This window comes from Physella acuta, unplaced genomic scaffold (genome assembly GCF_028476545.2).
Source record: "Physella acuta isolate Inbredline_101_S28 unplaced genomic scaffold, ASM2847654v3 ptg000256l, whole genome shotgun sequence".
NCBI lineage: Eukaryota > Metazoa > Mollusca > Gastropoda > Physidae > Physella > Physella acuta.
Window position 1 is genome coordinate 763,471 of NW_026731775.1, and position 16,417 is coordinate 779,887.

The following is a 16,417-nucleotide window of genomic DNA, read 5'->3' on the forward strand; positions in this document are numbered from 1 at the left end:
ATAAAAATAGCTAAATCCATAACATTCTTATGTGTACAGTGAGCAGCCATAATCTAATAGCTAAAATAAGAGTTGTGACTATCATGTTACGGTTAAGATAAAAGTATGTTATTTCAGATCAAATGACAATACAAACAATTCAGTTAAAAGTCATTTTTATTGTGTCTACTTTGAAAAACAAGTACATTTGTATTTAAATGTTTTGATTTGATTATATTATCGACCAGATTTTCCAAAAAGACAATAACTTGTAACCTTCTATACTTTTTAAAACTGTATCAAGAATACAACACATTGTATTGAACATACTAATAAACAGGAGACTGATCTTCATGTAAAAATTATTAAAATTTATCTTGTTCAAAATATTATCTGAAATGTATTTACAAACAGGTGCTCTTACTTACAAAATATAAATGTACAAAAAAATTCTATAAACACTGACAGTATTCAAAAAATCTCCTAAGCCAAACAGTATGTGATATTCCATACCAGATCTTTTGTTTAACATTTGTTGTTCAGTTTATAATTACACAGAAATGTATAATAAAAATTCCCCAACAATTCGACTTTCAGTTGCAGTAAAACTGAAAAATCAGTTTGAATTCATCTGATTTACAGATAAAAGCTAGGACATTTTTATTAGATAAAAGCACTAAATTAATGTGCTTGTTTAATTTAAAGAATTGCATACATAAGTTATAAAAATTAAAAACAAAACAAACTATCACAGATGGAATAACAAAAATAGTTGTGTTTATGGTACAGGCACCATGTTGTCTTTAGCCCACTTCTTCATTGTCCTAATGATGTACTCCACCTGAGGATTGCTTGTATTGCGCAACATGTTGATGACATCTCGCAGAGTTTCTCTGCAGGAAAAAAAGAAAAAATGTAGGCACTAGGTTTTTAAAAATCACTATTCTGCATTCCAGACTTTTAGGTAAATTTAATCTTTTTTAAAAAATCTAGAAATTTTGTACATTTAATGTTCACAACTCCATCACTGTCATTTGACAAATAGAACATAAAAAAATAGTTATTAAATATCTATTTATATTTGTGTGTATTATTTTAAAAATACAATTATGACTTGACAAAATGTCATCAATAAAAACAAATATTTTTAAGCAATAAATATTATTAAATACCAATTTGTATTTGTGTATGTTATGTAAAAAAAAACAACTGGATTAAAGTAAACACAAAAAACTAATTAAACTCAAACCATAATTTAACTTTCAACAAAAAAAAAAGTGATACTATTATAAGACCTTAACAAAAGAAATCACACAAGAAGTTGATAAACTAAACGCAAATAACAAACTCTTGAAAAAAAACCACAGTCTCACTGTGATCCATTCACAGCATAAGTGTATTTTCACATCCCCATTTTCTAAACGCACAAATCATTTCCTCTACCTGAGGATATCGACTATTGAGAAGAATTTGTATTATCTCCAATAGTTTTTCCCTGTAAAACATTACATCTCTGTACACTATGTAATTCTTCTTATTTTGATACCCACATAAATAAAAACAATACAGCAGCCAATAACATTAACAGCTGCATACTTGTATCTTGTAGTAACTAAATAAAAATTATTGAGACTAAAAAGCAGTAATAATTATTTAACTTATTTTAATAGTTATATCAAGTAAAAAATGTAAACACTACCTTTGTTCACTGCCAGCAATAATGAGCTGAAAGACCCCAACACAAGCTCCCCGCTTGCCTTCCCAATATTCAGGGTTAGGATCCAATCTTTCTAGCACATCAAATGCCTTAGCAGCATAATAAAACTGTCCCATCTAAAAACAAATTCAAAACAAAATATATTGCTAGATCAGAATTATAAAACTGCTTTAACTAAAAACAAAGCAAATTCAGAAAAATTAAATTAACTTAGTAAATATGCACACAAAAAAGGGTTGAAATTCTAATTCTACCTTGTAGCAGTCATTAGCAATAAGTTGCAGTAAGCTGAATGATTCTCCAGATGTTTCCATTTTTAAATACAACTCCCAAGCTAGCCTGGCTTTTCTGTTCATGATGTCTTTTCAGAGTACAAACATTTTTAGATAACATGTTTTATCAGAATCAAAATCTTAAAATAGTGTTTGACATTTACCATAGTTAGAAAACATCAATCTAACTCAAATGTCAACCAATTAAAATGACAAGGTAATAAAACAAGCTGCAGTACATGATAAACTTACATGTTCTAGCAAGCCAGCTCAAGTATGTGTAATCATTTTTTGTCTTCTCACTTTGTATTAGCAAAAAAATCTGAAAGGACAAAAACAATTATTAAAACATCTCCTGCTGGTATAAATAAATAACAAATATGATATACTGTAAGCATTTATGTTATAAATACTAACTTCTTCAGCTTCTTTGAAGTTACCAACTGCAGCTTTGGCTTGAGCATAATTGAAATTAAAGGTATCATCATTGTAGAAATAACTCTGAAAATATTAAAATCTAATTATGTAGAAAGATATATTGTTTTGAAAAAACCAATAATACACTAAATACAAATTAGAAAATTGATCTGAAAGATAACTTAGTTCTAGAAATATAACTTAAAATCCAAATAAATATTCCATTAGTATTTTAAAAATATGTTTTAACATTGATACTTCACACCAGTAAATGAAAATACCTTGATTGAGTTCAAGTAAATGAGAACATCTTCAAACTGTTTAAGCAAGAAAAAACAAGACGCCATACACTGTCTACCAGGGATAGTATCTAAAAAAATATAGATATATGTAATAAATGCACAGAAATTAATCTTACAGTAACTCAGCTCACAAATACTTTTATAACAAAAACGTTATTGGTGTAATCATATGGAGAAGTGTATTACTAATATTAATGCAGTTTATAAATTCATGATAAGATTGAGAAATTCAGTTCCTTTTCTTCAAGAGAAGTTGAAACACATTCAGATGTTAGAAAGAGAATGTACATACATACCACATTCACTGGCAGAACCACCTACAAGCTGGAAGTATTGCTGGGCAATCTTCATGTGTTCTCTCTGCAAGGTTAAATTTATTCTATTCTTAAGGAATGTTCATTTTTTGAATCAGTTCAGTTGATAATTTTAATGCCTTAACACACAGTAAAATTAAAAAACCAACCAACCGATCCTTGTTCTTGTCCAAGTGCAGCATTCACCACACCCTTGAGAATATATTCTTGAGGAGTCGTGGGCTCTAAATCTTTGATCAAGTTGTAAGCTTCTGGTATGTCATCTTTGGATGATATGGAGCACATTATTCAAACAAATATAATTAAAATGACTATAGAGGGGTGATGAATAGCATAATTTAAGCCTGAATGTTACCTTGTTTAAGATAGTAAATGACTAGGTTAAGTCTGAATGTTACCTTGTTTAAGATAGTAAATGATTAGGTTAAGTCTTAATGTTACCTTGCTTTAAATAGTAAATGACTAGTTTAAGCCTGAATGTTACCTTGTTTAAGATAGTAAATGACTAGGTTAAGTCTGAATGTTACCTTGTTTAAGATAGTAAATGACTAGGTTAAGTCTGGCCTCTGGGATCACATCTATTAAGGGAGGTAATACTTGTAAAGACCCTTCACCATTTCGAAAAACTACCTAATTGTTAAAAAAGAGAAAAATTTTGTTTGAAAAATCCAATAATTTGTTTTTAACATCTGCATCAATATTGACTCAAAATAATTAGAGCATACATAAAACCAAATAAATTAAGTTTGTTGTAACTAACAATTTGAAAATAAATTATACAACAACAATGGTATCTGTAAAAGCTAACATTTAAACCACACATATATCACAATCTCTTTACCTTTCTACTTTACATTTTAAATGTTTCCAATACCTGATTATGTTTAATCAAATCTTGAGCAAACTGAAATGATGGAGATGCCATTTCCTGAAGAGCTTTCAGTTCAGCCTAAAAAATAATTAGTCCAACACTAGGATAATTTTAAACCCAGCGACAAAAATCATACATTTTTCAAAAATACTTAATTATATCACAAACACACACAATAATATATTAACAACATAAGAAAGCATCAGAAAGTCAACTTCTTCAGCGTAAATGAAATGTGTTAAAACTTCAAAATGTGATGCCATTCTCACCTCAGCAGCCTTGCCATTATACAGCCTAAAGTGGTTGCAAGCTTTCAGATTGAGGGCCACAGCACTGTCTTGAAACTGTTGCAGGTATACAGCTAACACTTCCTGATAGAATGTATTAATATCAATATTTTAAACAACACACTAATTCGCAATGAGTAAATCTGGCAGAATTATGAACACTAGCTTGGAAAACAAAGGAACAAGTTTAAAAGTAAATATTATAGAATATCTTGAAAAAAGAATCCAAATTCTAGTCTTGCTTTTAATTTTTAAAGTTTGGATTATTTAGGCATGAATAGTTGAGTTGTTAAAAATGTTTTATAATTGTCTATTACCTGTGAGACATCATAGTAGTCCAGTTTGTAATAACACAAGGCAACATAGACATTCAATGCTAGGTAATCCCTGCAATAAGTACAACAAATTTAGGAATAAATGGTTTGCTTCTTTTGTAAAAAGTGAAAAAGTATTTTATTACAGTGAGTAGTTAAATACACAAATATTTCAAGACAAAAGAAAAAACCCAAAACAAACCTATTGTCAAGTAAGATCCTCTTGTATATATCTATAGCCTCCTGATAGTGGCTACGCAAATAGTGAATAGATGCAAGGGACAATTGATCTTCAATGATATCTTGCAGGTTCTGGTGAAAGCTCATTAATCGGCGCTCATCTCCAAACTTATGAGAAAGATGAAACTGAAGTCTGTTTTGAAGACGACCTTTAGGACCTGATTTAAAAAAAAATATAACGTGAACTACAAATGTCAAATCTATTAGTTCCTTGATCAGTGAAGATTTTAAAAAGTATTTCATATAAATAATTAGGTATGATATTTAAATATAAGCATACATTTGGTACAGTTTTGATCTGCTTCAGGGTACATTCCAAGAAAAAATTGACAGCAAGCAAGATACAACCATATATCTGGGTTGACACCATCTCTTTTTGTAAGTCTTTCATATTCCTAATATGAAAATTTAAAAACATTAAAAAAGATTTAATTTAAATAAAAAGCAACTCAAATACAAGAGTTAGCTGTTTTTAAATATACATAAATAACAATTTCATTACATTTATAAATGAAACGTATTTAGCACTAAACATTTAGGTTAGTAAAGTAAAATGCAAGGTACCTCCATTGCTCGTTTGTAATCACCCAAGTGAAAAGCACAATAAGCTATCCACATATCTGTTTCTTCATTGCCTTTTCCAGCATTTCTGCTAAACTGAAAATTTAGACAGCCTTTGTGAGATATTATACACCAAATAAATCTAAGGAGCAGACTTCATAAGAATGTACAAGCATCTAGTAAAAAATAACAGCTTCCTCAACTAGAGTTAGAACAGCTAATTACTAATTAATTACAGCATTCATCATTAAATGATCCAAATACCTCAAGAAGGGTAATGGCACCAGTATAGTCCCGCATGTCTAGAAATTCCTCCACAGTTGGCATTTTTTTCTTTTTCTTTGTGTCTTTACTTGCTGCTGTGGCCCCAGGGCCTACAGCAGGCTTTGTTCTAGAGAGCATCTAAGACAAAAATTACTTAGTGTTAAAATATATTGTCATTATTCTTGAATGTAGATCTAAAGTCTAGACAAGATTGCCATTGTTAAATGAAATTGTTAAGTCAAGTAAATTGAAAAAGGCAGCACAGGACTAAAGCTAAGTATATTAAAATCTAGTACAATTTGAATTCTTTCTTCTTCTTCGTTCTTAATTTTTAGTTGGAAGGGAACCCCTCCAACACAGTTAAGTATACGTGTCAACTGGTTATGCGCCATTTAGGCCATTGCCTCCAATTTCAGCCTGCTTTTCTTTTTGGATTAGCTTCCATAGCCTTCGTCGAGCCAAGAACAAAATACAAGGCAGCAGTTGTTTAATTTTGGAGTTGTCTCTCCTAGAAGAGTAGCTTTCCCCAGCTAATGAGCCTCATCTGCCAGAGGGTTCGAACTCGAGACTTAACAACCATGAGCTTTACCGACTCAATCATGCCAAACCCAATTTGAATTATTAAAAGACAAAAACTTCAGTACTTAGGCCCAGGGCCTACTTATTTATAATAATTAACTAAAGTACTTAGGCCTATTTAATATTTATAATAATTAAACTAAAAAAAGTAATAGGCCCCTAATAAACTAATAATTATAGTCTAGTATTATTATAGGCCATTAAAAGTAATGAAGTTGAACAAAGATAAGTACAGAAAGTTTACATACTAATATTTAAATATTAGTTTACTTTAAAGTTTAAAATAAAATAGGTTTAAAAAAGTTTAAAGTAGCATAATTAATTAAGTATAATATTAATAAGTATTAGACTCTAAGTAGTAAGTAAGTTAAAACTTAAGTTGTTTAATTTTAAACTAAACAAAGTAGGCCTAAACAGACATAATTTTCGGTAATCTATCGTTTTGGGTACGTAAAATCGCCCGCGGCTATTTATGTACGAAAACGTTACCTCATTGTCAAGGCTTTAATAGAAGTATATTGTCATACTTTTGTGTCAAATATTATAGATAAATGAATAATAAAACTAAATCAATGGCTATGTATATCGATATAGGCCAGAAATTAACTTTAAACAGCAGTGTCTGAGAGCAAGATTTGCTATATAATCAGCAGCCATTTGTAAAATTAGAGTGGCTTCCCCCTGAATCTGGCGCTAAAAGCTTATAAAAATAAAACTTAGACAAGATGGCTGCTATAGTAAATGAGCATGGTTGCATCTGTTGGAAACATCGCTAGTCTTCATTTATTACGGAAAAGTTTTAATTCAATTGTTTAAAAACAGGTACATAAATGAATCAAGGAAACATTTTTGAATTTTTTAAAACATTAATCCTCCTCAAAATGTGAAATATTTATTAAAATTTAAGGAGTCACCTGTTTTTCACATTACAAATCGCGGGCGATTTTACGTACCCAAAACGATAGATTACCTAATTTTCTTTAGTATATCTTAGTAATTAATATCTATTATCTAGAATCTAGATAAGATATAGAATCTATTTGATCAGATGAATAACATCAAAATGACAGCATTACACATGCATTACCATTTTCGAAGATTGAATAAGGTACGGTAATAAATAACTGTTATAAGTACTGTTTTATTTTTCCATAAGTGAAGTGTTTATAAAGGAATGTAGCTTCATAGACGTTGACACAGGGATCTTTTGCTTCCGGTTACAAATAACGTTAGATGATTGGTTAACAGCAGATGATTATCCAATGAAAAGCAACGTAATTTGCTCATAGCGTCCCTGGTGATGTACTATGCCAAATAGGCCTCTCATAATTAGATCTAGATCTATGTCTATTACAAATAATAAAAAAAAAAGATTAATTAAAAAAGACATACTCAATTAGTCAATTAGGCTTATACTGTCTTTTAGTTAAACAGGGTCAACAGCTTCTTAAAGTTTTCGGGACTTAAATCTATGTATGTAGGCAGAAAATGTAAACAAAATTTTCTTTATTATAAATCTGTCTGTTTTTAGAAAATTTCAGCAAAATTTCGCATCAATTCCACTCTCCCGTGGTTCTACATAATATTATGTAGGCCAGACCTATACTCACACAATTTACAGACAGTTTATTACTAGAATAAACAAATACAAGGTGCTGCAGTACAATTAGTATTGTCTACGAACAATTTGGTGATTTCTATCAAACAAATATTAACTGAACAGGTAGCTGCTTGAATATAAGTGAGAATTTTTGGCTTGGAATATGAGTAGGAACCTCGGTAACACTGATTCTAACACCCCCCCCCCCCCCCCCCCCACTCCTTTTTTCTAATCATAAAAATATAACGGGTTGGGTTTGGGTATGGGTGAAATTAAAAAAAAAAGTTGCGAAGGTGTAGATCTAATTATTAAAAAAAAACAAATAAAAAACGCTAAAGATTACGGCTGAAAAAATAACGATTTCATAACGCATTCATCCGTGACTAGGCTAAATGTCGATTATTTTTAACATCGAAAGGAAAAGTACAGTTGCTAATGTTTTCACGCATGCGTATAAACAGAAAGCTAAATTATTTTACTCATGCAGTGCCACCTACAACGATAAAACAGTGGAAAAAACAAGCGTTCGCATATTATCTCCCCTTGAATATAGAATGCGTAATAGGTACTTCCGTAATGAAAGAGAAACTTGAATGTCCCTACCAACAAAAATATATTTGATTGATTTCTGTTGTTATTAGCTGTTAGAGAGACGTAAGTCATTTATAAATAAGATATCTACACAAACGAAAACATTTCATATAGGCTATATGAAAAACACTGGCTTGCTATTGTATTGTTTTTATTTTGCTAGTTTCACTTTCGTTTTGACCACTTGTTTTTTTAGATTATTTTTTTTTATGACTGAACTCACAGCTAACACTAACAGTAAACACTAACCTTAATATTATTGTTTGATTAAAATGTTTAAGGCGGTATGATTTATTATATTTGAGGAAGCCAGTACTTCAAAACTTGAAAAAAAAAAACTAAAATTAAAAAAAAAAAGACTCAGGCTGGTACAGTACAGTCACTGAGACTCAGTGAGACTCAGTGAGTTACTGAGTTACACTGACTACACCGATCACAAACATTTTTTATTTTTTTAGGCCTATACGATAGTTTAGTTTAAGACTAAGAAGCTAGGTCAAGGCTTCTACTCAATTGTTTATTATTTTACTAAGTTATAATATCATAAAAACATCTGATTTTTGTCACATATGATGATTAGGCCTACTAAAAATGACTCATACATAACCTATAGTATACTATTAGTATTACCACTGATATAGGCTATAAAGGCCTATATATAATTACTAAGCTTTAATTAACAATTAGTCTACTCTTAAAGTAATACTTAAATGAAACTTCCGTGTTTTTTTTTAAACCTAAGTTTACCTTATATTTGTGTAAAACTGCATCTATGCAATTTTAAAAAATGAACTTAAGCAAAGGTAGAGTTACCTTTCTTCTCTAAATCAGAAACCTGTAACTAGCTAAAAAAAGACCATTTCTGTTAAGTTTTTATATACATGAAAATAATTTTACATTTTTCATTGTGCCTACACATTTTAAAATTTAGATTGTTCTTTTTGTTATTAAAATAAAAAGCTCAATTTTTTTTTTCAGGCTGTTACATTCTTGGAACGAAAATAGTGACCAAAATGGTGAGTATGCAAATGTTACTCTATTCTGTAGCAAGGTTTGCTTTGTTGGACTTTCTTTCTTTTCTTCGCCTCTTTCTATCTCAATCTATGGGAACTTTTAAAAGTATGTTCCTGCATGTTTAAACCTCATACATAGATCAGCATGAAAGATTAAATATCTGTCAAAAATAAATTAGAGAAGTTTTTTGAAATTTAAATTTTAAAATATGCCTAATTTAAAGCTGTATGATTACCTATACTAGGATTTGGACACACCTCACAGCATTGAGGTAATAACAGTCTCCACCAGCACAGCACCAGGCACCTCAGGAAAGAAAGTAGTTCCTTTACAGATTGACTTTGAAAAGTTCCCTTCTCTGGATAGAAAAGAAATCTGTAAGTTGCGACGTCCAGTAAGACCTATTGATCGTCAAAGGATGCGTCCATGGCTAATGGAGCTGTTAGATGTCGGGAATGTATTTGGCTTGCGCTGGACCAACAGGCATGAAGGAATATTTCAGATATCATGGAAACACGCCTCTCGTCTTGGGTGGAACCTTGAAACTGATGGAGATGTTTTTGAGCGATGGGCACGGCATACAGGTAAAATTATTTCCTCTTTAGGGGTCGGCGTGGTCGAGTCGGCAAAGCTCATGGTTGCTAAACCAAAAAGTCTCGAGTTCGAACCCTCGGGTAGATGAGGCTCGTTAGCTGGGGACAGCCACTCTTCTAGGAGAGACAACTCCAAAATTAAACAACTGCTGCCTTGTAGTTTGTTCTTGGTTGGACAAAGGCTATGGAAGCAAATCCAAAAAGAAAAGCAGGCTGAAATCGGAGTCAATGGCCTCAATGGCGCATAACCAGTTGACACTTTATGCTTAATTGTGTTGGAGGCGTGGTCGAGTCGGCAAAAAGCTCATGGTTGATTAATTCGATCAAAGTTTCGAGTTCAAACCCACTGGCAGATAAATCTCGATCCCCTTCAACACTAATAATTAAGAACGAAGAAGAAGAAGAAGATTTCCTCTTTGAAGATGGTAAAAGTTTAGGAAAACAATATCAAATAACTGTTTTATTCAAGCACTTGAAATATAATCTGTATCTATAATCTGTACTATCTGTATGCTAATTTTTTATCCATCCATTTGTAGGCATCTACAAAGAGGGGGACCCTCCTGAACCAAAGAGATGGAAAGCCAATTTCCGGTGTGCACTTCACAGCTTGCACGATGTTGTTGAGTTGACTAATGCATTAGAACGGAGGGGTCGAAATGCATGCAGAACATACAAATTCCTCCAAAGTAATGATGAACAAAGCATCAGTAGAAAGAGAGCCAAAACAAAAAGTAAGATACAGACTAAACTAATGAAGACAGTATGGGTATTATGCTAAATACTTTTTACATATACAAGATATTCGACCTGTTGTTTTAACTGAAATGTTTAATTTGAAATTTCTTGCTTGTAGGAGTAAAGGAGACATACGAACATCCTAGCTATGATAAACAAGAGCTGTTAGAAAGTCTTGAGTATGATGAGAAACCAGCCAGACACACAGTTCAGTCCCTTGTTTTAGACTTGGCGTCTAGTGAAGAATGTGGGTCTGAGACTGAGTCTGATGCCTCTCAAGAGGACAAGGTGAGTACAATCTTTACTAGTGTCTTCATCATAACGCTATTACTGCTGTGCTAAAGTTGTTCTCATTTGATCTCAGGTTTCATTGAAGAAAAACACTAATGCTCTCTGTTTTTATTTGACAACAGGTAATTGTACAGAAGTTGGATGATAAATCAGATGTTCCTGAGGAGGACTATGGTCTACATCATGACCATGACTATTCTGCGGGACCTGATAAAACTCGTATGAGCAGTAGAACTTTTATTTTCATGGTTTATTCTAATTATCCATTATTTATAAAGTATATTAATACTATAAAAAGGTTATTTCAAATATCTGTATTTAAAACCTTAAAGTTGAATATTTAATTTGTTTATTTTGTATCTAAACTTTTATCTTGACCATTACAGAAAAGACAATTGTCTTGCGGCAAGGTGTGGGATCCATTGTTCTGCATAAGGAGGTGCTGAGTGCACCAGATGAAGGAGACTATGTAAAAAATCTGTTAATATCCAACTTAGACCAGCTGGCTTCAGCTGCCATGAGCTCTGCAGGTTTGGATGCTGGACACACCTCTCATGATATCCAGCTCAACAACACAAAAATGTTGAAGAAGCTGCAATCAAAATTTAAAGTTGAGCATAATGAGGAGACAGATGAAGACAGTGATAAAACAGACTCAGCTGGTAAACATTACTCTGTGAGTAGTGTTGTCAAAGAAGAGTCTAAGGGCTACATGACCAGGAAAAGGAAGTCCTCACTCCAAGTGGATGAGACATGCCTCGGAGCCTCAGAGAGTGTGGAGACCACAACTTGTTCTGTGAAAAAAGGCAGCAAGAGAAAGTCCACTGAGAGCTGTTCTTCAGACTGCAGGGAAGAGACCAGCCCCTCCTCGGCTTTATCCCCAGGCACCAAACACCGCAGCAACTCCCCAAAAATTCTGTGTCGCAGGTCAAAACGTATCACATCTAAAAGTCTTTCCGAGTCCCAGGAGCCTCTCATGTCCTCCTGTCTGCTCCTCCTGGAGGCTGCCACACGCCTGGACAATGCTGAGAAAAATGGCACGTCTTCTAAATCCAGCAAAAGCAAACATAGTGCTATAGAAGAAATCAAGGCCGAACTATCCTACTCAGATGAGGAAGTAGAAGATTCAGATATTGATATAGAACATGAAGAAATAGTGTACGGGGAGCCAGTAGAGTGTACTGCTGCTGATATTGAAGTGTACACAACCGTCTCAAACAAATCTCAAAAGTACCAGGAAATACTAAGGCGCACACTAGAAAGTGCTGACACAGAGGCTGACTTAGGCCACTCCAAGCCTAAATCTCGGACTATCCGCAGCATGTTAAATGACACAAATAAAATCTCTGTATTGAAGAAATCGGATGCGGCAGATGGCAAATTTATGATTGAAACACCTTGTGCCAAAGGCTTGTTCAGTGGCTCCAAAATTCAGTCCGGCAGCCATTCCTCTGGGAGCAGTAAAAAGAGAGGCAAAGGCTTAGGGAGGCATAGAAAGAACTACTTTATTGAAGCAGGCAGTTCAGAAGTGGCGGGCTTTGAGCAGGTGACAGAAGAAGAAATAGTGTTTGAAGACGACCATCTGGTCACCATGTCACCACCACTGACAGATGCCACTGCCCTGCCAGTTGTCAAACACAGCACTGATGTCCAACAAATTATCATCCAGAACATTCTTGCTCCAATCAAAAAGACACATTTCCCCCCACCAATTGTGATAGAGGAGGCAGGTGGGGGCGTGGCGCCCTCAGGCAGCAGTTTGCTCCAGCCCCTGACCTACACCAAGAGCATGGAGCATGGGAGCATCATCAAGAAAGCTTTTCTCAACCTGGAGAAGGGGAGGCAATACGTGGCACTGGAGAACAATGGGAAAACAACTCTGTTTCACCCGGACTTGTTTTCAGTCAAGTCAACAACACCCATGACATCACCCACGACCCTGTTCACACCTTCATTTCAAGTGGCATCACTGAGCAGCCAGGGATCAGTGGAGGAGACCGAAGCTTCATCCACACCTAAAGAAGTTGTACAAGCCAATCTGACAGCTGCCACAACAGCCGTGCTGGTCAAGCCCCTGACCACAATATCAACACTAGGCAAGACCAAAAGCAGTGTTGTCATAGCTAACCCTGCAGCCAAGCCTCACACAGACAGCCCAGTGGTTGTGGGAGGCAACATCCAGGTGGTGACCCTCAGGCCTGGCCAGGTGTCCGCCCCCACCACAACCCTCCCTGCTGACAGTGTCTGGACGCTGACATCACAGACCCCAGGTCAGCCAGCACAGGCCTCTCACCTGTCCTCAATCAAACCTCTAGTCTCCCTGCACAAACCCCCCAAAGGGAAGGCAGTTCTAGTGCAAGCAAAACCTGTCAAAAACCCAGCGCAGAAGAATGTAGCACAAGTTCAAAGTAGTTTGTCAGAAAACACAGTCAAGTCACCTGAGACACACTTACCTGCTGAGTTACTTGACACACAGCCAGAAGCTTTACTTTCTCAAGCCATGCTGGATGGCAAGTCCTTGCATCAAGATCGTGTATTGGGTACCAAGTCTTCAGTTGATTTGGATCTCCTGGATGCTGTTCATTCAAATGACAGTGGAGCCTCATCATCACTAGAGGATGCTAGTACTAGAGTCAAGTCCCTGTCTGAGTTGTGTAAAAGACACTTGGTCGACTTATTTTCAACTCTAGACAATCAGACCTCGGAGTCTGAAGACAATGACTCGGCTGCTGGCTCCCCTAATCTTGTCATTAGGGATGACACTTTGTTAGACAAATCAAAATTGGAACCATCGCTTGCTGTAAATACAGACTCTCCACCAGTTACCACCAGTCAACCTCTAGACCAACAGACTAGTTCTAATGCCGAGGTCCCAACATCAGATTCTCACTCAGTTGACATCAGCCATCTGCGAGACACTAACCCAGACCCTCTCACTGACAACAGTATACAAACATTATCAAAGTCCTCTGACCACCCAGACTCAATGGAAGCAGAACAAACAAGTCCCCTAGACAGCCAACTACTGACCCCCGTAGATGAATCTCAGCTTATGGACCCAACAGCTCCCTTGGCTATCAGAGAGATTCCACTGTTTTCATCCAGCAAATGTGATTCTGATTCTTTCAGCTCCTCAAGTGATTAATTTGTCCAGGACAAGTTCATACATTTATTGGCTTTTGAACACTTTTTTTTTTGCATTTATATTCTTGTCTCAAGTTGTCCATTTTTTATTTGAAACATTAAAACAGAGTATTTATTCTTTATTGAAAATAAGTTGCATGTTAAAACTTTATAAAAAAAACAAACTACATCACGTTATGTTTAGTGAAATGGTAGCTGTGTTCTTCTGAGTTACGTCATGTTTTTTGTTTCTAACACACATTTTTTATTTTTTTATTGGTATTGCAGCCAATTGGTTTTATTGAGATATGACTGGGAATTTTAAAATGTATTCAGTTTAATTCTATTAAGCATGCAAACAGTGATTCTAATATGTTTACACTTTGTTAATTGTGTAGCCTTTTATTTACTTTTTTCTTTAGATAACCGGTCCATCAATTTTTAAAAACTGGATAAATATAAACAAAGGTCAAACCAGTTCATTCAATCGTTGTTACAGTTTTCTGTTGTTGATAATGGTTTTTGTATTTCAATTTACTGACAATGTGTAGACCATTTAAATGAAGTAATTCTTAAATATTTGTTGGTTTATTTATTAACACCTATGTCTCACATAACAGTAGGTAGGGTGCAATTTCTGCACTCTGTGTAGGTTTTTAAATTCTATTTGCTGAATGGTTGCTTATTCAATTCACTTAGATTTTTCAAAAACTTAAAAATTTAAATATTAGAAATTAGTATACTTTTGAAAATAAACAGCTGATATTGACCACACAATCTTCAATCATAGACATGTAAGTACATTCAGTTTTTAGGAAAATATCATAACCAAGCTCTAAGGTACAGATTGTAGAGAAGGTTTACATAATTAATAAAAATTTGTGACTTTAAAATTAATATAAAAATTGGGTTCTATTTTCACCTTACGTGAAACTGAAAATCATGTTAGAATATTTATTTTTGTTTGTCTATAACTACACATTTTAAAAATTATTTGTAAATTATTTGTAAAAATTAATTTAATATTTCGCTTTAAAATTTTTGATAGAACTTGAACTTTCAAAAATAATGCAGAATTTTGAGGTTTTCTGCAATTTAGTTATAAAACAACTCATTCTTGAGCCCCTAGTGAACTACACAAACATTTATGAAGTTGTAAAAATGTACCAACAGCATCAAAGTTTCTCATCCTTCTGTGCTAAATTATCACCATGAGCTGTCTATGAGCACCTTTATTTATGAGACTAGAGCTTACACTCATCTTTCTATTACATTATCTATGGTATCTGCAGCCCCTATATTAAAAAATCCTGTATGTACAATTATCACTGAAATTATTAGTTTGATTATCTCATCAAATATTCTGATCAAATATTATAATTCAGTCCAAAATGTCCACAGGTCAAAAAAAAAAGCACATCCGTTATTTTTTATTATGATAATTCAGTCATTCACGACAGAACATTTTCATAAAAAATACATTTCAATACAGTTATTGTTTACCAAATGAAATAAAAAGTAATTAGTTGTAGCAATAGTTGTGTATAAATAATATATTTATTATTAAATTTGATATTTTGTTTTAAAAGGATGAAGTACTAAGACTCCAAAAGTAGTCCTAGAACTTCACTTTTTATGTAAGTATTTATAAATATGTGCATATTGAATATATATGTATTTCATTGTATTTTATTGTTATCTTTCTTTGCATTTTCTATTTTAACACTTAAATGAAGAATGGGGTTTTTTTTTTGGATTTTTTTCTTTTGTATAAAGGGAAACAATCTGATGGCTTGGACATGAAATATTTAAATATTTTGTTGCCAAGAAAATTTAATCCACAGTTCAGCCATATGAGACAGTAAATCCCTGATACTGCCAAGATTTGAATCTAGAACTCTGAGAGTTGGTGGAGGTAGAGGTAGTAGAAGACATTCAATACTTCAGGTGGGGTGGAAGGGGGGGGGGGGGGATAGGGATCATTACAATTCCATGTGTAGGTGGGGGGGGGGGGGGAGGGGTAGAGGCAGGGGTATCGAATAATTCCAGGTGTAGGTGGGGGTAGGGAATAATCACAACTTCAGGTGTAGGTGTGGGTAGGGAATCATTAAAACTCCAGGGATGAAGGCAGGGGTTTATGACATCTCAGCTCTATATTATTGCTAGCTTTTGTAAGTTTGAATTTAAAAATGTGTTACATATATTTATTACAAGCTACTTAACTGTAGCTAGAAGCTCCCACAATCAGTTTTTTTATATTGTTGATTTTGTAAACTTTCTTGTTATTGTATAAAAATGACTTTGTTTAAGACCAATTCACTGATGGTAATAAATGAATCAACTCAGTCAT

At 33.8% G+C, this 16,417-nt stretch overlaps 2 protein-coding genes across 4 annotated transcripts; one reads left to right on the forward strand and one right to left on the reverse strand.

Annotated features, from left to right (window-relative positions):
* Window positions 1–580: 580 nt before the first annotated feature.
* On the reverse strand, window positions 581–7,325 carry LOC131938723 (intraflagellar transport protein 56-like). Of its 3 annotated transcripts, none has more exons than XM_059296858.1 (18): window positions 7,205–7,325; window positions 5,539–5,676; window positions 5,278–5,370; window positions 4,994–5,108; window positions 4,676–4,871; window positions 4,477–4,546; window positions 4,142–4,243; window positions 3,876–3,950; window positions 3,529–3,631; window positions 3,155–3,264; window positions 2,984–3,047; window positions 2,667–2,755; window positions 2,386–2,469; window positions 2,221–2,290; window positions 1,951–2,057; window positions 1,679–1,812; window positions 1,353–1,435; window positions 581–872 (listed from the first exon to the last, which is right to left on the reverse strand). In XM_059296858.1, the coding sequence occupies exons 1-17, from the start codon at window positions 7,205–7,207 to the stop codon at window positions 1,363–1,365; spliced, it is 1,626 nt and encodes a 541-aa protein (XP_059152841.1). In that variant the 5' UTR covers window positions 7,208–7,325; the 3' UTR covers window positions 581–872; window positions 1,353–1,362. The 3 variants fall into 3 exon arrangements, with proteins under 3 accessions (XP_059152841.1, XP_059152840.1, XP_059152839.1); XM_059296857.1 differs by having other exon boundaries at window positions 1,353–1,474; XM_059296856.1 differs by lacking the exon at window positions 1,353–1,435.
* Window positions 7,326–8,279: 954 nt separating this feature from the next.
* LOC131938752 (uncharacterized) lies at window positions 8,280–16,007 on the forward strand. The gene is made up of 7 exons (XM_059296897.1): window positions 8,280–8,371; window positions 9,287–9,324; window positions 9,567–9,906; window positions 10,455–10,649; window positions 10,772–10,941; window positions 11,067–11,163; window positions 11,331–16,007. The coding sequence occupies exons 2-7, from the start codon at window positions 9,322–9,324 to the stop codon at window positions 14,087–14,089; spliced, it is 3,564 nt and encodes a 1,187-aa protein (XP_059152880.1). The 5' UTR covers window positions 8,280–8,371; window positions 9,287–9,321; the 3' UTR covers window positions 14,090–16,007.
* Window positions 16,008–16,417: the final 410 nt, after the last annotated feature.

Bases quoted from the DNA above. Each gene is read 5' to 3' on its own strand.
- LOC131938723 (XM_059296856.1), bottom strand. The intron at 4,872-4,993 runs GTATGCTTATAT...TTTTTAAATCAG, and splicing joins AGATCAAAACTGTACCAAAT to GTCCTAAAGGTCGTCTTCAA. The intron at 2,058-2,220 runs GTAAGTTTATCA...TACTCTGAAAAG, and splicing joins GAGCTGGCTTGCTAGAACAT to ACATCATGAACAGAAAAGCC.
- LOC131938752 (XM_059296897.1), top strand. The intron at 9,907-10,454 runs GTAAAATTATTT...ATCCATTTGTAG, and splicing joins GCGATGGGCACGGCATACAG to GCATCTACAAAGAGGGGGAC. The intron at 10,650-10,771 runs GTAAGATACAGA...TCTTGCTTGTAG, and splicing joins AAAGAGAGCCAAAACAAAAA to GAGTAAAGGAGACATACGAA.